Source organism: Anolis carolinensis, chromosome 1, assembly GCF_035594765.1.
Source record: "Anolis carolinensis isolate JA03-04 chromosome 1, rAnoCar3.1.pri, whole genome shotgun sequence".
In the NCBI taxonomy this organism is placed as follows: domain Eukaryota; kingdom Metazoa; phylum Chordata; class Lepidosauria; order Squamata; family Dactyloidae; genus Anolis; species Anolis carolinensis.
Window position 1 is genome coordinate 220,460,083 of NC_085841.1, and position 22,411 is coordinate 220,482,493.

The 22,411-nt window shown below is 40.1% G+C and overlaps 1 protein-coding gene across 2 annotated transcripts in view; it reads left to right on the forward strand.

Annotated features, from left to right (window-relative positions):
* The window catches only part of acvr1c (activin A receptor type 1C), an 80,993-nt gene extending 59,150 nt beyond the window's left edge, over positions 1–21,843 (forward strand). For both annotated transcript variants that reach the window (XM_062965485.1, XM_062965476.1), the window contains 5 exons: positions 4,496–4,663; positions 6,315–6,471; positions 9,502–9,626; positions 11,325–11,455; positions 13,747–21,843. In XM_062965485.1, coding sequence (XP_062821555.1) covers positions 4,496–4,663; positions 6,315–6,471; positions 9,502–9,626; positions 11,325–11,455; positions 13,747–13,872 — 707 coding nt within the window. In that variant the 3' untranslated portion in view covers positions 13,873–21,843. The remainder of the gene's footprint in view (positions 1–4,495; positions 4,664–6,314; positions 6,472–9,501; positions 9,627–11,324; positions 11,456–13,746) is intronic.
* Positions 21,844–22,411: the final 568 nt, after the last annotated feature.

Consider the following 22,411-nt stretch of genomic DNA (forward strand, 5'->3'; position numbering starts at 1 on the left):
CGCATCATCCCAAAATACATCACACAGTCCTAGACACTTGGGAAGTGTTCGACTTGTGATTTTGTGATATGAAATCCAGCATATCTATCTGGTTTGCTGTGTCATAATAAAATATAATAAAGATCTCAGCCAGCATTTGGAATAATAGACATTGACAAAATCACGATCTGCCAACTGCAAAAGGCCACCCTACTGGGATCTGCACGCGTCATCCGAAAATACATCACACAGTCCTAGACACTTGGGAAGTGTTCGACTTGTGATTTTGTGATACGGAATCCAGCATATCTATCTTGTTTGCTGTGTCATAATAAAATATAATAATAATAATACTAATAATAATAATAATAATACTTTATTTTTATATCCTGCTCCCATCTCCCCCAGGGAGACTCGGGGCGGCTCACATGGGGAACAAGCCCAATGTCACATGTAATAAACAGTCATACATTAAAAACAATATAAACAATGTAAACAATAAAACCATAAAACAGGATAGAACAGCATATCAGAACAATGAGTCTGAGCATAGTGCAATATATATAGAGGCAAAAATTATACAGGTGTTTCTCTCAAGTTACAACTTTATTTGTAGAAAACAAGGTCAGGTTTATAAAATGCAGCAACACAAACTGTATTGTAATCTAGATGTTTAATGCTGTCAAAAATCTTGTCCTTTGTCTGAGATGGCAACATTGTCTTGTGCTCTACCTGGTATTGTCAGTACAGTAAAACCCCATAACTGTGGGACCCATATCTGTGGCTTCCAGGGGAAAATGGTCTCTTTATAAATTTGCTTGGCTTCCCCTGGAAATCACCATAGAGCTGTGTTGGAGGGTCTAGCATATTTCTAGACAGAATACCTCTTCAAGATAACTCTTTGGTATGCTGGGACTCGAGGTCAGTAGCTTAATGGTGTTTGGTTATATCCAGTTTCAGATAGCCATGGCCTAGGATGGAATGTACCTTTCATGAATATGGGGGTCTTATGGTATTCTCATATGAACGTGGTTGATGGTCATGGTTACCATTTGAGACCCCTCATGGTTTTCCCTTCCCAAACGGACATTGGATGGTCACCAGAGAGAAAACCTATTCTCTGGTTATGCCCTGATGATCGAATTCACAATCAAGGAAATTCCTATTTGTTGCTTTGCTCATTATTCTCTAGGAGCTGGGCAATGTCTACTCTGTGTATTTGGGCTTTGGGGACATCCTTTGATAAGACTTTTTAAATATTATTTCTCATGCGAAGCCCTACTCCCTATGGTAATGGTTTTATCACTGATTTTGATACTGTATTTCATTAATTCATTGCATTTTCTGTCTACGTGCCCTGTGAAATACACAGTAAAACATTCAACATAGTGTTCCTCAACCTGGGGGCCGGGACCCCTGAAGGGGTCACAAGGGGGTATCAGAGGGGTCACCAAAGACCACCAGAAAACACACATATATGATGGTCTTAGGAACCCCTTTAAGGAGCCCCAGTGGTGACGTGTGTTAAAGCACTGAGCTGGAGACCGAAAGGTCCCAGGTTCAAACCCCGGGAGCGGCCGCTGTTAGCTCCAGCTTCTGCCAACCTAGCAGTTCGAAAACATGCAAATGTGAGTAGATCAATAGGTACCGCTCTGGCGGGAAGGTAACGGCGCTCCATGCAGTCATGCCGGCCACATGACCTTGGAGGTGTCTACGGTCAACGCTGGCTCTTCGGCTTAGAAATAGAGATGAGCACCAACCCCCAGAGTCAGACATGACTGGACTTAACGTCAGGGGAAACCTTTACCTTTACCTTAGGAACCCCTTTAGCATAGAAGTCTGAAAATTTCTCCACCTGTCCAGGGTTCTCTGGATGCAGGGAGAACTACAATTACCATCATGCTGGGTCAGTCCACTCTCCCCCAAACCCCACCAGTATTCAAAGTTGGTCATATTGGGTATTTGTGCCAAGTTTGGTCCAGATCCATCAATTGGGTGCACATTGCTCTGTCGATACGAGTGAACTATAACACTTAACCTCTGAGGTCAGTCCCCTCAAAATCCCACCAGTATTCAAAGTTTGACATGTTGGGTATGTGTGGGTATATGTGGCAAGTTTACTAGTTCCATCACCAGTTTGGTACAGAGTGTTGGTGAACTACAACTCTCAGAATTCAAAAACAGCTCCCCAAGCCCTCCAGTATTCAATGCTGGCCATGTAGGTAGTGTGCCAAGTTTGGTGCAAATCCATTGTGGGCTGGGTTCTAAGTGCTTTTTGATTGCTTGTTGTTGCTTATTTGTTCAGTCGCTTCTGACTCTTCGTGTTCTCATGGACCAGCCCATGCCAGAGCTCCCTATCAGCCGTCTCCATCCCCATCTCCTTCAAGGTGAAAACAGTCATTTCAAGGATATCATCCATCCATCTTGCCCTTGGTCGGACCTTCTTTCTTTTTCTTTCCATTTTCCCCAGCATCATTATCTTCTCCAAGCTTTCCTGTCTTCTCATGATGTGGCCAAAGTACTTCATCTTTGCCTCTAATATCCTTCCCTTCAGTGAGCAGACAGGCATTATTTTTCGGAGTATGGACTTGTTGGATCTTCTTGCGGTCCAAGTCACTCTCAGAATCTTCCTCCAACACCTCTTTGATTGTAGGTGAACTATCCCAGCAACTACAACTCCCAAATAACAAAATCAATCTCACCCAACCCTCCCAATATTCAAATGTGGGTGTATCGGGTATTTGTGCCAAGTTTGGTCCAGTGAATGAAAATACATCCTGCATATCAGATATTTACATTACGATTCGTAACAGTATCAAAATTACAGTTATGAAGTAGCAGCAAAAATAATTGTATGGTTGGGGGTCACCACAACATGAGGAACTGTATTAAGGTGTCACGGCATTAGGAAGGTTGAGAACCACTGATTCAACATTTCACTTAAAGATAATGGTGTCAGGAACAACTGTAATCATAATATACTGATGACTGAGAGCAGCATTACAGTTGAAGAATGATGAAAGGTTTAAAGTACAGTAGAACAGCATTGCCCATTTCAAACAAATTAAGGAAGCAAACAATTCCTCCTTTTAGCTTTTCTTTGGGGATTCCACAAAACTAGGTTTTGCTACCAGAAAGATTGCATCTTAAATATCCACCACCCTGGTCCTTTGTGTTTTTGGGACATGTAACTCTTTGAGTGTCTGTGTCTAACTGTAAATGGTATGGGGATTACTTGGGCATGAGATCAAGTCCTGTTGAAGGCCTAATCAAATAGAAAGGTAGGCCAATCAAATCTGAATTAGGATTTCTCATTCTTTAATGCAGAACTTTCCAAACATTTCATGTTGGTGACATGCTTTTTAGACATGCACAATTTCGCAACACAGTAATTGAATTTTTCTAGCAAACTAGATGAAACCAAACTCTTATAAGAGATGCAGACACATACATAATTTGTAATAACGAAATGCATGGGGACACAACATATTTCACAAAACCTTCTGTTTATATTTTTAAAAATATGATTTGTAAGAAAATAACATACAGTAGGTGGAGCCCCGGTGGCGAAGTGCGTTAAAGCATTGAGCTGGAGACCGAAAGGTCTCAGGTTCAAACCCCGGGAGCAGTGTGAGCGGCCGCTGTTAGCTCCAGCCCCTGCCAACCTAGCAGTTCAAAAACATGCCAATGTGAGTAGATCAATAGGTACCGCTCCAGCGGGAAGGTAACGGCGCTCCACGCAGTCATGCTGGCCACATGATCTTGGAGGTGTCTTCGGCTTAGAAATGGAGATGAGCACCAACCCCCAGAGTCAGACATGACTGGACTTAACGTCAGGGGAAACCTTTACCTTTAACATACAGTAGAGTCTCACTTATCCAAGATAAACAGGCCGGCAGAACCTTAGATAAGCGAATATCTTGGATAATAAGGAGGGATTAAGGAAAAGCCTATTAAACATCAAATTAGGTTATGATTTTACAAATTAAGCACCAAAACATCACTTTATACAACAAATTTGACAGAAAAGTAGTTCAATACGCAGTAATGTTATGTTGTAATTACTGTACTTACGAATTTAGCACCAAAATATCACGATATATTGAAAATATTGACTACAAAAATGCATTGGATAATCCAGAACCTTGGATAAGCGAGTGTTGGATAAGTGAGACTCTAGTGTATTTCTAAAATGTTTGTCGCATCTTGTTACCTTTATGCAACACGCCTACACACTTCAGCCAACACACTAACATTTCGTGATATTGTTTCAATAGCTTTGCTTTAATGTATTGATTTTCCAAACAATTCAGTAAGTCAGATTTGGTATGTAAAATTTCATTCTGATATAATTGATGCTTCCATTTAAAAATGCTGTATTACCAGATAACACTCCTTTGAGCAATACATAGTTTTTTTGCAAATCTAGTGAATGTTGTATTGATCAAATTGTTGTGCCTTGCTGTGCTGCTCTGCCTCTGCCTGGTTTTAAATATCAATATGTCTCTTTCTGCAGATAATGGTACTTGGACTCAGTTGTGGCTTGTATCTGAATACTATGAACAAGGCTCTTTGTTTGATTACTTAAACAGCAATACTGTCACGGTGGATGGGATGATTAAACTGACCTTCTCCATAGCAAGTGGTCTGGCACATCTTCACATGGAGATTGTCGGCACACAAGGTAGAGAGGTTCTTTCATACAGATGTGGCCACAATAAATTCACTGCAGATGGGAGCAGAGAGTGACTTGGATGGATTTAGCTTGTAAAGTTTGCACAATATTCAGTTAATTTAATTAACATCTTAAGTGAAGCTGGGACTTAAAAATGCCTGGGGAAAAACAAGAAAATTGGGATGTTTTAAGTGGGATTTTAAAATATCATATATACTCAAGTATAAGCCGACCCAAATATAAGCCGAGACATCTAATTTTACCACAAAACCTGGGAAAACTTATTGCCTCGCGTATATGATGAGGGTGGGAAATGCAGCAGGTACTGGTAAGTTTCAAAAATAAAAACATACCAATAAAGTTACATTAATTGAGGCATCAGTTGGTTAAATGTTTTTGAATATTTACATAAAATTTTAATTTAAGATAATAATAAGGCTTTAGTAAGATAAGACTGTCCAACTCTGATTACCTATATATTCAAGTATAATAATAATAATAATAATAATAATAATAATAATAATAATAATAATTTTATTCTTGTACCCCGCCTCCATCTCCCTGTGGGGACTTGGGGCGGCTTACAAATGCAGAACAAAAGTACAATAACACCAGGAACCGAACAACAACGCAAATAAAAATTTAAAAAGACATAAATAAAATGACAACCATTAATAAAACACAGGTTAAAATACAGCAATAGAGTCATAAAAATGGACTGGGCAAAAGTGCACTAAGTAAGACTTGTAAACATGGTGGAAGTTAAAGTGCTTTAAGATCATGGGAGAGAAACCTTAAAAAGGGTTTAATATAAGCCGGCCAGAACCCTCACTCGAGTATAATTCTAGGTGGGCTTTTTTAGCCCTAAAAAGGCTGAAAAACTCAGCTTATACCCAAGTATATAAGAACCTTCTCACCCCAGCAAGTGCTCACTTTTATTGTGCAGTAAATTCCTTTGTGTTCCCATTATATTCAAAAGGAATTACTTATTAATAAAAATATTCATATGTTAATACTGTAAATGAGTATCACTGCTGAATGAGATTTGAAATTTGGGAATCTAAAGTTTTATATTCTGTTCACAACTTCACAGTACCTTATTCTATCAGCATGAGGGATAGTACTTTATTCTCTTAGAATATTTAAAACAATGTTTTAAAAAACTAATGAGAGACATTTTTAAAGTCCTGTGCACTTTGGTCTTAATTTCATGAAAAAATACACCAAACAGCTACATCCTTATACTAATTTGCTGCACCATGGGAAGGTTGTTCAATAAATGTGTAATATATATTTATTTGCATTTTATATGTAAATATGTGGCATACACTTAAAGGAGGGGTGTTTATAAAATTGTAAAGATTGAACTGGATAATTTAATTGAGGGGAAGTAATATGCTAAACCAATATAGCCGAAGAAGTGCAGTGAAAAGGTATTTCTGACATTTCTGGTGTTGTCTTTCTGTTTCTCTCCTATCTCCCTCACTCTTATGAACACAACCAGCCCTCTACGTTAGTGAGTTTAACTTTTGTGAATTTGATTGTTCATAGATTTGATGAATATGATATCTTGGGTAATCTTAAGTCATTTAGTACTACTCTGTGGTCAACTTCTGCCAGTAGAATGTATTTTAATCTTAATACATTTTATGCTTTGCAGGCAAACCAGCTATTTCACATAGAGATTTGAAATCTAAAAACATTTTAGTCAAAAGGAATGAAACCTGTGCCATTGCTGACCTGGGTCTGGCTGTGAAACATGACTCTGCATTAAACACAATCGACATACCTCAGAATCCTAGAGTGGGAACCAAGAGGTAAGGCAATCTATTTATCACTGGTTGCAGAACAATATTTCCCGTTTCAAAATGGTGTGCTTAACAGGGTTGATCTGAAATCTCAGGCTGTATTCAGTAAACCCCCACTCACCAACCAGAGTTCATGGCCCTTATGACAGGTGAAAAAGTTGGCTGGCTCCATGTTGAAAGCATCCTATGATGGAGCCCTGAGAACATAAGGGAAATAGGAGAGTTCAGGGGAAGCTAGATGGTGACACTTCCCCACATGGGATGGGGAAGGGGGCGATGCAGGCGATGCTCAGTGACAGGTTCCTACACTGCCCACTGGATTTGCCTTGCTGCTCAACAAATGTCCCAGCTGTTCCCTGACTTCAGGACCTCAATGTGATGAGGTCCCTAGTCCCATTCCCTTTACTCTGACTTGGCTTAGTGCCTTCATTGTGTGGAAAAATCTGAGCCCCTTCATAGGCAGAAAAAACAAACACTCATAAAGGCTCTCTTGACTTGTGTATCACATCTCCTTTTGGTTTTCCCATTCAGCATCAACTACATTCCAATAAATCCCTCTACCATTCATATAGTTATCTACTTATTTGGTCTTTAGGCAACATCTTTCTTTCTGCTTTTGTCCCCCAGTAACCATCATAAAAACAGAACTTGTCATCTTAACTTCACTCCATCCATCTGTTGAAGCAAACTTATATCTACAAAAGCTTATACTACCAACATTTTCTCTGAGTTTGTCCCAAAGGCACCACAAGTTTCCTTTTGCGAAGATGCAACCACCAAAGACTCAGAGAGGAGAACTTTTAATTTTTTTTCTTTCTTCTTCTTATTCACTTTAGATGGTAACACAACTTGGTTTATAATATATGCGAGAGGCTTAGATGTTAGAGGAACAATAACAAGTTTATTCAGGCACAGAGCTTAGTGGTTACAATGTTGTTTCTCACTTAGAGGCACTTTTATTAACAGTTACAATACTAGAATGAGGTGAATCAAGCTCCCTAAAGTGTCACTTCTTTTACTTAAAGTAGTTAGAACTTCTTCCTCTGCTAAACCGCAGTCACCCTGTGATATAGGATCACAGATTCTCTGTTCCTTACCAGGACACAGACTACATTAAATAAGTCACCAAACTTATTTTAAACCGACTCAAAAATGAACAATTGAGTCTCCTTGATCCCCTCAACCTAGGATCAATCTTCCCTGTGCCTCATCAGAGCACAGACTGAATCCCCTTTTTAAACTCTGCACTTTTTCAACAAAACGGCAGTTGGCTCCGCCTACTTCTCCATGGCAACCAGCCTCCGAGTGCTGAGATGCAATAACTGTAATACTTACCCCTTTAAAACACAAACACACAATTAAACATAACATCTGCGAACCAAAAATTCATACTTCATTACACCTTTGACTCCTGATATTCCACACAAATATGTCTGTGTCTTTGAACTGGAAATATATGACAATCCAGATGTTTTGGAAGTTTCTTTTGTATTACTCAAAATGTATTGCTATGTAGTATGTTGGAGTGCCTCAGTATCAAATTAAGGAATTCTTCAGACTGAGCCCCTCTCTTTTGTTCCGTTTTGCCTGCAATAACCTGCAAAACAGAAGGCATGTGTGGAGCCTTGTGGAGACTCACAGACCGTCCCTCCTTCTCCCATCACATGGCAGAATTGTGGCAAGACACTTGCCACATTTGTGCTTTACCCATAAGACAGGAAAACATCAAAACCGTGAAAGAAAACAGAGTACTAGCTAGTGGCAGGCTTACCGTAGTGGCGAGGAAGCCTCTTTGCAACACTTCTCGCTGCTACGACAACTGATGGGGAAGGGCCATGGCCTGTGTTGTCTGATGGGATACATCTGGAGCTGTGGCGGAAGAGGAGCCACAACATGGTCAGGGGCAAAAAAAGCCCCTGTGTGATGAAGTCCTAAGTGTGTGGTTTGCTGTTTCATGTTAGCCTTTCTTTTGTTTTTCTCTTAAAATAGTCAGTAGATGATGAAAGTATCATGTTTAGGTGTACCTGAAGTTCACTCGTTCCTCTATGCTCATGCACAAGCACCCCTTCATTTAATGTCTCTGAAGGGAAGGTGATATTTGTTCTGATATTTGAGACAAACTACCGCTTCAGGGCCATGGCTTTCATTAGACATGAATTTCTTCTCCCTGATGTCTTGAGTATGATCACCCATCATCTTCATTTTAGCCTCATCATCACTGTTAATTTTTATACCCTGCATTTCCCCACTAAATTAGAAAGTGGTGCCCAAATACATACACTATAATCAAAGCATGCAAAACTGCAAACTGCAGATCCCAGTATTCCATAGGATGGAGCTATAGTACAGTAGAGTCTCGCTTATCCAATGTTCTGTATTATCCAACATTCTGTATTATCCAACACAATCTACCTCCCACCCAGATCCACAGCTGTTTCTCTAGGCAGCAATGCGCCATCATGCACAAAAACAACACAAGTGCAGCCACGCTCCCAAACAAGTGGCAGACTTGTTGTAAAACGTGATGTTTTGGTGCTTAATTTTTAAAATCATAACATAATTGGACGTTTAATAGGCTTTTCTTTAGTCCCTTCTTATCTAACATTTTCGCTTATCCAACGTTCTGCTGGCCCGTTTATGTTGGATAAACAAGACTCTACTGTAGTTAGACTAATATGAAACTATGGCAACTATACAGTGTGAATTAGAGAGCACATATAGTGTGGAAACAAGCTTTCTCTTCTTCTTAAAGGGTAGTTTCTTCTGACCAGCCCCTGAGCCTTTCCTCCTTGGCTTATGTGTGTTGAAACTGTACACATTAATTATATGAAGAGAAGTGAAGCCCAGCATTATTGGCAAGATATTTGAATAATGAACTTAACTCCTTTCTCTCAAACAATTCAAGTTCATAAAGCAATATAAGTGAATATATACTATGTTATAGTCCTTTTTAAATTATCATTCCTTCATTTTAATCTTTGTTTGTGGTGATTGCTCCTCTGATAAATCTCTAAATTACACTTTTCCTGTATTTGGAAGGTACATGGCACCAGAAATACTTGATGACACAATGAATATGAATATCTTTGAATCCTTCAAGCGGGCAGATATCTATTCTCTTGGGCTGGTGTACTGGGAGATATCCCGAAGATGCTCAGTTGGAGGTATAATCTCCCTCTGTTATTAACAGCATTAAGGCTTCACAAATTTTGGATGTAGAATTCATTTAGTTAAGAACTACAAAGGTTGAATGAAAAATAATGCCTCCACCTTTGTTGGGTTTGGATGGGAGTATTTTAATAAATCAAATGCAGAAATAATCCTTAGAATGTGCTCTTTAACTACCACTATTCACTTTTCCACATATTCACCAGACAATTGGATAAATTTCTGCCAACGATGAACATGTTTTCTGAAGCCGTTACGGAAGACGTCGACACTCTGTTTCTGCAACCAGCGTCTCACAGTACCCATCCTGCACAGATCTTCCGATAACCAAGCAAAACAATAATGTGACCACATGTTCTTGTGAAATGCCGATTATGCTTGAAATTTCTCTCTATGTGATACGATGATCATCCTGAATCAATCTGTCAGCCTTTTGCTTGTGAAACTTGGTGATTGCTATCACAGGATGTCCAACTCTTTGTTTGTCATGCAAGTCAGATGATCCCACCTCAACATCTTTAAACTTACTCTCCCAACAACACACAGTACTCATATCAACACAATCACCATAAACAGCTTGCATTCTCTGATGAATCTCCTTTGGGGTGACACCTTCTGCTGTCAAGAATTCAGTGATTGCACGTTGCGACCGTCTGCGCAGGGTTCCATACTTCACACTTTAACAACACAACCGTTCAATGCTAAGGCTTCCCGCCAAATGGAACTGTAGAGGAGAGTCTACTGAACAAGCCAGTACCTGCTGCATACCTGCACTGCCATCTGTTAAGGAGTTACAAAGGTGGAGGCATTATTTTTCATTCAACCCTCGTATGTTTGCCACACTGTTGAATCTTTATGAGATCATGAACTAGATTTAGGATCTCATAACTTTTGGGATTCACGGATATGGTCACAAATACTTATGGTCATTATAATCATGGCCCCCAAAATGTACCTCATAAGCTAGGTAGAACCTTACCTGAAATGTTTCCGAGACACTGCAAGTCAGGACTCTGGGAATTTTTATGACTGCAGCCATGCTCTCCCAGTCATAGGGTGCATTGATACTAGTAGTTGCAAGAGAAGCACAAGGAGTCTCTCCAGCTGCCCATCTCAACTTATTTATTTATTTACAGTATTTATATTCCGCCCTTCTCACCCTGAAGGCGACTCAGGGCGGATCACATTACACATATAAGGCAAACATTCAATGCCTTAACATAAAACAAAGACAGAGACAAACGCAGGCTCCGAGCTGGCCTCGAACTCATGACCTCTTGGTCAGAGTGATTTGTTGCAGCTGGCTGCAGCTGGCTGCTCACCAGCCTGCGCCACAGCCCAGGCCTTGCCCCAGAACCGAAGAATGCTAGAAATGCCATTTTTCAACACCTTCATCTGCAATGCTTTGGAAACCCTTTGGTTTGGGTTTCTTTGGCTAGGCTGAAAAGAAAGGAGGCCTTAACAGAAATAGCTATGACAATGGAGAGCCATTGTCATAGCAATGCAGGATCACTGCCAGGGTGTTGAAAGTATGAACATACAGTACTAACAAAAGACCTTTAGAGTGATGTTCCAGCAAGCTGATGATTGATCAGGGTTCTTTGCTACATCTGTATGTTTTTGCCAACTTGTTTCCCATGAGGTTTAAAATGGTCCTGATAAAATGATACTTGTACTGTGTATCCTTCTCATAGGGATTGTTGAAGAATACCAGTTACCTTATTATGATGTTGTGCCTTCTGATCCTTCAATAGAAGAGATGAGAAAGGTTGTCTGTGAACAAAAACTGAGACCTAACATCCCCAATCAATGGCATAGCTGTGAGGTATGTTTTTTCCCTTCATCATCTTCTCATTGCAGCTTTTACTGTATATAATCTGAAAAACGTACATTTAAAATCAAACTAAAGTATAGAAGCAAATCAGCAAAGAACATTTTCTTAAGTGGTTACACATTCATTTCTACTGATGTGAAAGGATCAGTGTGGGGCAAAATTAGCTCTTTTCTCTTTTCCAAATTGCTGGGCTTGTTATCAGCTGGAGCTGTACTTTTCTTAGCGTTGTGCTTTCAAATGTTTTAAATATGGTTTAATCTAATTTCTTTATTAATCATTTTGTTTTGTGCTATAATTATGTACTTCATTTATTTAATTTGAGCTCTCTTGAAAACCTTAAAGTAGAGCTTTCCAAACTGTGTGTCATGCCACATTAGTGTGTTGGCCGCAGTGTATCGGTGTATTGTGTGAACATAACACAAAACCCGAGTCTATGTGAAATAAGCAATATATCATTATATATGGTGCACCAGTGGCGCAGTGGGTTAATCCTTGTGCCAGCAGGACTGTTGACTTGTTAATGGGGCCCCAAAGTTGCCCCCCTCATTAAGCATAAGAAGGAGGTGATGCTCCCCCTCCTGAAGAAGAAGGAGACTCTTCCTAAATGCCTCCCTTCCCTTCTCTGTCAGTTAGCCATCCTCAGGCCTCAGGCCTCCCTGCAGGCCTCTTCCACCTCCGCCCTTGCCTGAGAGGTGATTTCCATTGTGGCCTGTCTCCAAGGTGAAGGGAAAGGCCCTTCTTCCCCTCCGAGGCCGCCTTCTCTTCTCTTTCCCCCACCGCTTCCAGTTTTCTCCCAGCCCTCACCATCTCTGTGTGCCCTTCTCCTCCTTCCCTAAACAGTTGTTTGTAGTACAGCAACCGTTGCTTGTTTGTCCAGCAGATGGCGCTATTTGTGAACCAAAGAATGATTTTACCTGTCTCAGGTGTGACAGGTGTGTAAAAGTTGGTATGTGAATACCTTAAAACACTTGCCAGTTCGAATGTTACATTATGGCCAAATTGTGAAGAAATCGGTGAAGTTGTTTGGAAGATATGAGGTCCCTTACAAATGGACATTACATTTTTTATTTATACGGATAGTTTAACTTTTCTTTATGCTTTAATTATTGCAATTTAAATTGGATACTGAATTCTTTGCTGTTCATGGTAGACTTTTCTACCTCAAATTCCCTCTGTCTGCTCTTGGGGGTTTGGAAGATTATCTGGAATATGATGTCCTATTTCAAATGGAAGAGGTTACATAAGGAAGGAGAAAATGCTGAAAATTAGAGCCCCCCTCCCCCCCCCACTGGTGCATACATTTATAGTTCCAGTTAGTGTAGATAGATGTCAATACAACTTAGCTTTGAGTTGATTTATCAAATACCCATTGATTCTATGACTCCAGCTTAGACTAACAAGTGGATGGGGGAATGCCTTTAGGGCAAAGCTTTCTAAGCATTCCATGTTGGTGACTCACTTTTTAGATATGCATAACTTCACAACACAGTAATTCAGTTTTACTAGCAAACTGGAAGTTAAAACAGTTTATAATGACCATCGGGGATACAAACATGGTGCCAGATTCAGAACAAATGATGCCATGTGCTAGTTAGGTTATGAAGCCCCTTCCTTGGGCCCTGAAGGAGGGAGGCCCGATAGGCCTACACTGCCTGTTTTGTGACACACTCCCATAGACTATCAATCCCGTCTGAATCGCTCTGAAAAAGAATGCCTTCAAATGTAGAATTGTACCACATAAGCAAAATCCATCATAATTTTTTTTGCCAGGAAGATGGGCCCCCCTGGCCAATGTGATTAAGCACACCTAAACACAATGGTAAATCTAGCACTGCAAATACATAAATTGTAGTGATGAATTGTATGAGGATATATCTCATAGAAATTTCTCTCTATAGATAGATAGATAGATTTAACCAATAAATAAAAACAATTTCAGTCACACCCTTGGATGATTCGAGAGCCAATGGGTATAATATATAAAGTGAACAAGATGGCAATATGGGCCAGGATAAAACTAACGTAATAAAAATAGGCATAAGACAGGGGTAAAGTGTGGCTGATAGCAAAGCAAACCTGCTCTTTATCTGTCCTTTCTTTCCCATTGAACCAGACTAGGCCACAGCAACGCGTGGTTGGGTATAGCTAGTAATAAATATAAGTTCATTTGATTTTGGGGCACTTAAAAACCTTCTCTTGGTCACTTACCATTTTTATACTGTCTTGAAATCCTATAACGATTGTGATTATCCTTTTTTGCATTGTCTTTGCTTTTTCTTTAGGCTCTCAGAGTAATGGGCCGCATCATGCGTGAGTGCTGGTATACCAATGGGGCAGCTCGTCTGACAGCGCTTCGCATCAAGAAGACCATTTCTCAGCTCTGTGTGCGAGAGGAGTCCAAGGCTTAAGTTTGCACACCCTGTAGAAAAGTAGAAGGAAGGAAACATATTGCCTCTTCTTTGATTTTGCTCTACCTCACATGATGTTAAGTACAGTATTTAAGTGCCCAAATCCCAGAACAGAAGATACAGAAAAGCAGCTTCTTTAGTGATTCCACTACATTATTTTTGTCTTTGAAGGAGGATTATGGGTGAGCAGCTTGACCGATAAATTAGAAGTGTTTTGTAAAAGGAACATGACACATTATCCAGTAAAGGGCCATTGGCCTTGGGTTTTCTGGTGTTTTCTGCTATCAGCATCACAAAACCCTAGGACTTATCTAAGGACCAAGTATCTAATGGGTAGGCTGTGTCACTATTGAAAAGGCCTATTGTGGTCTCTGCTCATGGCGTATCCTTCAGGATTTCACAAATGAAAACCAGGAGATATATGCCCAACTATCATCAGATGGCTAAAGATATTAAGATGGCAAAATATATTAATGACACACGATTTAGAAGAGACATAGCAGTTTTATTTTGCCTGAGCCTATTGGGAAGGTTCTGCTCTTCCTCTCCTCTTTCTCCTGTCAACTGAGCGCAGTTGACTTTTGCACTTTGAACTTAGTTTGCAGCAAATGAAGTAAGCTGAGAACAAAAAGGGAGAGTAGAAAAAGGAGAAGAGAAATGGGACATTTTAGAAGTGGCACAGAGCATCAGGACTGTCCTTCCAAATTGAGGCAGTTGGAGGGGATGTTGTGAGAAGTAAAAGGGAACAGGAGCATTAATTGCTTTAGGTGGTGCTTCCATGCTGACTGTATTGGCTCTACACTAACTGATCTCATTTGCCTGAACCTTTTATCCATTCTGGACATCAAATGAATATATTTTCAGCTCAGATGAATAACTGAGATCTACCCCATGAAATCTCCCATGGTGTTAAGAGAACTTACTTTATTATTGACCTTTTGGATCACAATTCCCAGAAATTATCCAGTGGCCACACTAGTGATTTTGATGGTGTTTTGGGATGTTAGGCCTGGCTCCATTCTCATGCCAACTCATGTACAGATCAGTGGGCATTTACCGAATAAGACATAGGATTTTGAAAATCAGTGCACAGCCAGAGGGATGTGTTTAGCCTTCCATATTCCTTCTGGTCTGCTGAAGGGTCTTGGAGGAGTGATGTACCTCCATTCTCCCTCACTTCACAAGTTGTTGCCAGGGAGGACAGGCGCTCCTGCTGATGGAAATCAGAATCTACTACCCGTCTCTGTACTGAACTAAGGGTGCCTCTACACTGTAGAATTAATGCAGTTTGACACCACTTTTAACTGCCACCATGATTCCACAGCACTGAGTCATGGCAGTTGAATGAGGACAAACAGTATCAATTCTGCAATGTAAATGCACCTTAATATATATAAGTCACATTTGATGACCAAAGAAAATGTGTGTTAAGTCAACCACATATTCCTTGCATCTTTGATGAAAGGATCAGGCAGAAGTTGACCTGAAAATTTCCGCCTAAGGCCTCTTCCACACTGCCCCAATATCCCAGGATCTGATATCATATTATCTTCTTATCCCAGATTATAAGGCAGTGGAAATTCATATAATCCAGTTTAAAGCAGATAATCTGGGATCGGATCCTGGGATATAAGGCAGTGTAGAAGGGGCCTAAGATTCAAGAGGGAGTCAGTCAAAACAGGCAGAACTTGAAATGAACCAGTCGTTTGGACTGGAAGAGGAGGCACAGTAGACCAGTGGTTCTCAACCAGGGGTCTCCAGATGTTTTTGGCCTTCAACTCCTAGAAATCCTAACAGCTGGTAAACTGGCTGGGATTTCTGGAAGTTGTAGGCCAAAAACATTTGGAGACCACAGGTTGAGAACTACTGCTTTAGACCTCCAAAACAAAGACCAAATGAATCATTTTTCACAGCTATTTGTAGAGTAGTTGGTGCCATGTGTGTATAATTCATTTGTGCATATAATTAATATAGCTCATTTTTGTTTAGCCCTTTATTAACCAAATATGAGACATTGAATGGAACATAAAAACTGTGAAGTGAAACTTTCCCTTTTTTGACTTGCCTTCAAAGTAGCCATTGATTCAAACCTTAAAGCGCAAAACATCAGAAAGTTTGTGTTTCATGCTTTTTGTATTTAGACATCTAGTTTCTAAGTATTCCAGAATCGAAGCTAGGTACCAGCATTGTTCTTTTAGGCTTGTGTTGCATCTTTTGTGGTGTTGTTTCCTGGCAAAGGGAAGACACAATGTTGAAATAGCCAGTGGCCTTGCTAAGCTCTTTTACACAGGGTTGCATCAGTCCATAATGAACAAAGGAATGGCAGATATAATGCAAACTTGGGCAATGAGATAAATATTTTTAAATATTTTAAAAAGAAATCAAGTCTGTAAGGATCAGTAAGAATCAGGGAGCACTCCAGATGTCCTGGACTACAACTCCCAGTATCTTTCATCACTGGTTGTGGTGTCTGGGGCTGATGGTGCTTGCAGTCCAACACTATTTGGAAGGTCATATGATTCTCACCCAATACTGAATGCCGAAATATGAAATATGAACTTTGTTTTAAAAGTTCTTGTCTTTGGAGTAATTCCATTTTTTCTAGAGGTTGCTGTGTTGTATATGGCTCAATGAAGGACTGACTCAATAATAGCAATAGGGCTGCACCTTCAATGTAGTTCAGGGCTATACTCATGCATCTATCAATAAGGATGGCTTTTTATCACCTGGTTATGTGCAACTGCAGGTTTTGTGATATTAATGTGGACAGGATAGAGCAATTCCTATGCCATCAGTACTCTCCCACCAGTGGGATTCTCAATGAGTGACAATAGCCATTGTGATTTTCCTTACTCAGCTCCATATATTAGTCACACATGGGCTCTGTTGCTGTGGGATTACATTGCCTAGTGCAATTCCCACATGACTCTGGATATACTGGATATTCCACATGTTCTTCTTGCCTAGTTTCCAACAGAACTCACAACCTCCGAGGGTTTTTTTTCTCATTGAAATTGAATGTTATGAGTTATACAATTCCAGTTGCATAACAATATAATTATTGGATACTTAATTTAGAATATATGTTGCTTGTTTGGAACAAATTCTGCAAATAGATTAACATTAGTTGTTGGATATACAACAGGGACAGGGTTATGGTTTATCACTGACTTCATTTAAATCCAGTTCAGACTTAAGTAGGTACGTCACCACAATCCCTTTCTTAAACAAGTTGGATATGAGTTGGTGTTACAGATTGGATATATAAAAGATTATATCACTATAGAAATATAGAACTCATAAATTAGTTACTTTAAACTATATTATATACCATACTTTTCCTTTTTTAAAGTTTTTTTTTTATGTCAGGAGTGATTCGAGAAACTGCAAGTCGCTTCTGATGTGAGAGAATTGGCCGCCTGCAAGGACGTTGCCCAGGGGATGCCCGGATGTTTTGATGTTTTACCATCCTTGTGGGAGGCTTTGAGGATGCCTGCCATAGATGTGGGTGAAACATCAAGAGAGAATGCATTAGTAACATGGCCATACAGCCCGCAAAACTCACAGCAAGCCAGTGATTCCGGCAATGAAAGCCTTCGACAACACATTGCCTACTGGAACTTTAGATGTCTAATCTGTCTAGAGAGAGATGACATATAGTTTAACAAGAAGGTAGTGCTTGTACAGTGAGCTACATGCCGGCTTTAGAAAAGTGAATTTTTGAATAACACTTTCAAAATACTCTATAAACACTCTGTTATGTGAGTATGTAAGTTATAACTTAGAATATAAGGAGGAGAGAGCCACCAGTGGCATTACTGAAATGCAGGAATGTACCTTGTACCAAGTCTATATAAAGCCAAAGTTTGCTCGAGAATCGCCATCAGTCACACATATGAATATCTGATATCTATCTGTCTGTATGAATAATGTGGATTATTGTTAAGCATAGCTTCTTTATCCGTTATCTTGATTTTTGTCAGGTAGGCACAAATTGGAGGTGCTAATTAACTTGTTACAATGAACAAAGTGAAAGAAGAACTTGGCAAAGTCTTCTCTCTTTGCCTCCCTTCTCAGAAACACAGATTGGACCATTTCTGAACATTAATAAATAACTTTCCACATGTTATTCAGTGATTTTCCTACATTGAAAGGTTCTTTGATAATCTTTCTCCCACACTGATTAATAGTGAAACATTAGCGTGGGCCCAGATATTATGCATCTATAAGTATGGCTGTGTGTATATATGCTTTTTGGCTCCCATACCTCTCCATACCACACCTTGCACCATTCTCTTTGGATCTCATGACTGTTTAAGAACAAGGGCTCTTGAGAAAAAAGAATGGAATGGAAGTTAAGATGAGAGTGATTATTATTGGTACTGTTTGCTTTTAGTTTAAGATTCCAAAAACTGTACACAAATATCTTTAATATTCTGTCAGAATTTTTTTTTAAGAAAAGAAGAATCTGTACAGATCTATGCACTAAAGAAGAGATAGGGTATGTATGACCTTGCATATGTTTTTGGACTGTAGCATCCTCCATCCACCCTCACTGACCATGCTAGATAGGGCTGATGGGAGTTTCAGATCAAAAATAACTTGGGGATCTGTATTTCCCAACTCTGCTTTACACTCAACACCTGAGAGTATGATTTTCAAAGAGGTTTGCTTCTTTCTGTAACTTATCCCATACAACAATAACAGTATGAACCTGTCGGTTGTCATGGTCCCATTGATTCATCAGAGGCCCAGCTACACTGTCATATAATGCAGTTTGAATATCAGTTCACGGAAGTTAAACTTTATTATTTGAGTCTATACTTATATAGATGGTACCTAAGAGCCAAAACAGATGTTAATGGTGTGGTTAGCAGTTATTTCTTTGTTTCTGTTTTTCTTGAGAACCAATGTAATGTGAAGACTTCAGTGTTGGGTGAAAGACATCATCAGATGGAGGTCCATAAGTTGGGGGATAGTGGGGGAAGTCCGTGCGGCAGCAGGGGAAAGCGTGGGGCTACACATCACTTTATCCTTTTACCTTCATATGACGTTTTCTGGCTGCCCCTGGCTTCCTCCCGCACTGTCCCCAACTTAGTGAATGAGAACATGGATAGTCACTTGTGTTCTCAGGGCTGCTTCTAACCATGCTGCTGAGACGGAGCTGGGACAGAGACCCGCCAGAAGTAGTCCTGTCTCTGTCCTGGCTATGTCTTGGCAGCATCCTAGGATGGGGAAAAAACCCCGTGTGATGAAGTCTTAAGTCTGTAAGAGGCAAAGGTCCAAATTCTGATTTGGCTATGCTTTTTCACCTTTAGTGGAAGGTAGTAGCAAATCTCACCTGAAGAAATTTTGCCAAGAAAACCCTATGATAGGTTCACCTCAAGGCGGTCAAAAATCAGAAATGATTTGAAGGCTCCTAACAACAAAGCCCTGGTGGCAAAGTGTGTTAAAGCACCGAGCTGCTGAACTTGCAGACCGAAATGTCCCAGGTTCAAATCCCGGGAGCGGAGTGAGCGCCCACTGTTAGCTCCAGCTTCTGCCAACCTAGCAGTTCGAAAACATGCCAATGTGAGTAGATCAATAAGTACCACTCTGGCGGGAAGGTAACGGCGGTCCATGCAGTCATGCCGGCCACATGACCTTGGAGGTGTCTACAGACAACGCTGGCTCTTCGGCTTAGAAATGGAGATGAGCACAAACCCCCAGAGTCAGACATGACTGGACTTAACATAAGGGGAAACCTTTACCTTTATATTTAACAACAAAGTGCAGCCCCCTTTCCTGATCTCAGCACAGGCCCTCATGCGTGGAAGAAGAGGGATTTCATCCTTTGCCTGGATTGGTATAGGTCTGAACAGAACCACACAATCTACAGACAGTATTGCAGAAATGGTGGTTTGTTGCTCTAATGCAGTAGTTCCCACCCTTTTTTTAACCAGGGCCCACTTTGACCAGGGACCCCTCTCAAACATTAGTACCAAAAGGGTTACAAATCAGTTTTTGGTCAACTTTAGATGTGGCTTGGTCATTTAGGGTGTTGATTCATAAAATTGCATTGGATAGACCACATTAGCTCTAGTTTCTGATGCAGAACATATGCCACCCAGTAGTTGCCATTTACTTGCCCACAGAAAACCATATTTAATAATCTAGAGCTGATGTGGTTTATCCAATGCAATGGTCAGCTTTGTGGAAAGGTGCGGAAAATAAAATAAAGAGGAAGGAGGTTCATGGGCCAGATTTTCGTTCTCGCGGCCCACTGCTGAGCCGCGGCCCACAGGTTGAGAACCACTGCTCTAATGTCTGATTTAGTCCTGAATCCTTCTAGCTCGGGATAATTCTTGGCATTGTGTTGTCAACCCATTGTCCTATACCAGCATGAGAGTTCATATTACTTTGTGTGCTTGGTGAAAATGTAGCAGGCTGTGGTATTTATGTAGACAGGAGGGTCATTTTCCCCATCTGAGAGTTGGTTCATACTTACACATATAATGGCTGATAACTCCCACTGTCTTCTAATGTGTAGACCAATGATGCAAACAGTTTAATCTTCAGTATTTATCTGCAAAAGGTGCATTCATACATGCAGGTCATTGTTCAATGCTTGCAATCTAGAGTGCAGAAATATTACTTTGCGGGCTACAATTCCCATGCTGGATTGAGGATTGTGGGAGTTATAGTTCAGTGGAGAAATATTTCCAAACTCTGTAAGCAGCCAACAAACGGTAAAGACTGCATGTCTGAACTGCATTAGTGGGTCTGAAAGTAATTGAAGCAGCCCACACTTTTTCTCCTCCGTTTTCTGAACTGGATGGTCGCCCATCTGTTTGTCATCTTTCCATACTTTTGTTGTGGCAACTAGTGAAAATCCCAGAAATAAGAGGTGCCTTTTATGTGACAAATGCTGCTTCTCTTCCTTAGTTTTCAGTCATTATTGGTAGAATCTGAAATAATGTTTTATTCAATGCTTACACCTATCAGTTCGATTATTATGCCATTTCTCATGTGAATAGTAAACTGCCTTGTAGAAAAGGATGCATATCAAGCTGCAGATTTGTTTCTGAAATAGTTTTTTGTTATGAAAAAATACCCTGTGCCATGATATTGTTATTTGTATGAAGCTTTTTGAAAGGAAGATAAAAACATTCCATCCCGACAGGCACTAAACATTTAGGGCTCTGTTGGCAGGAAAAAGTATTAAAACTTACAAGATATTTGTGAAGAATATGATGAAAGTGCAATAAACAAATCTGAAGAACCTGCTGTGTTATTCAGTTGTACAGGCAGTCCCCAAGTTACAAACAAGTTGAATTTGTAAGTCAGAACAGGCTTGTTGTGGAAACAAGGATTGGTGATAAAGCTGAAGCTGAGACAACTTTCCCCCATGATAACTCTTTCAAGAGTGAATTTCCCTCCCTAGGGGTAGATTTCTCTTACATTTTGTTGTCTCAGCTTCATTCTTCACTGTGAGTCACTTGCAAATTGAATGTATGTGACTCGGGGACTGCCTGTATATGTCTTATGTCAGAAGAAAGCACATGTCTTTAAAAGAAATGCTTTCTGATGGGGCAGAGCTCCTCTCCAGAGGGGACAGTGTAGTATTTTGAGTCTCCACAAAAGCTGTGCATTTTAGAAAAACTGGATTTTTAAAAAATCTTCAGTTACAGATTAGTTTCCAACACAGTTATGAAACTGAATTATGAAGTCAGTCTTCATATTGTACATGGTATAACCTAGTCTGTACTGTAACAAGAAAAAATATTTATTTTTTAAAAAACATTGCTTTATTATTGCTGTTGCCTTTGTTTGTAAATAATGTATTTGATGATTGTATTTTTGTATACCTGCTTATTTCCTCCTGAAAGTGTATTTTTGTAAAGCGTTTATATTTACTACATACATTCTCCTTTGCCATTTGTCTTTGTGATGCTTAACTTCACTTAAATAAAAAAAATGATATTTAGGATATGTGTTCTTTCCCTCCTACAGTTTCTTCTGAAGTACCTCTGATTGTAAGATAAGAGTATGTCTCACTCAAGAGTGTGGACGCAGAGAACACCAGCAATTCTGTGTTCACTTCGAATTCTGTGATAGCACTTCAATTGCTATGACTCCACTCTACAAAATCCTGGGATTTATAGGTTAGTGAGATTTTTTTTTCGTGTCAGGAGCAACCGGAGTTGCTTCTGGAGTGAGAGAATTGGCTGTCTGCAAGGGCGTTGCCCAGGGGATGCCTGGATGTTTTAATGTTTTACCATCCTTGTGGGAGGCTTCTCTAATGTCCCCGCATGGAGCTGGAGCTGATAGAGGGAGCTCATCCACACTCTCCCAGGGTGGGATTCGAACCTGGCAGCTTTCAGGTCAGCAACCCAACCTTCAAGTCACGAGGCTTTTATCCCCTAGGCCACCGGAGTAAGATAATTATCAAGGTACTCTGGGACTTCCGAATTCAGACAGGCAGGGTTTTGGAGCACAATACTCCTGGCCTCGTGATCATGTTAAAAGACAAAGTATGGATTGTCGATGTTGCAATCCC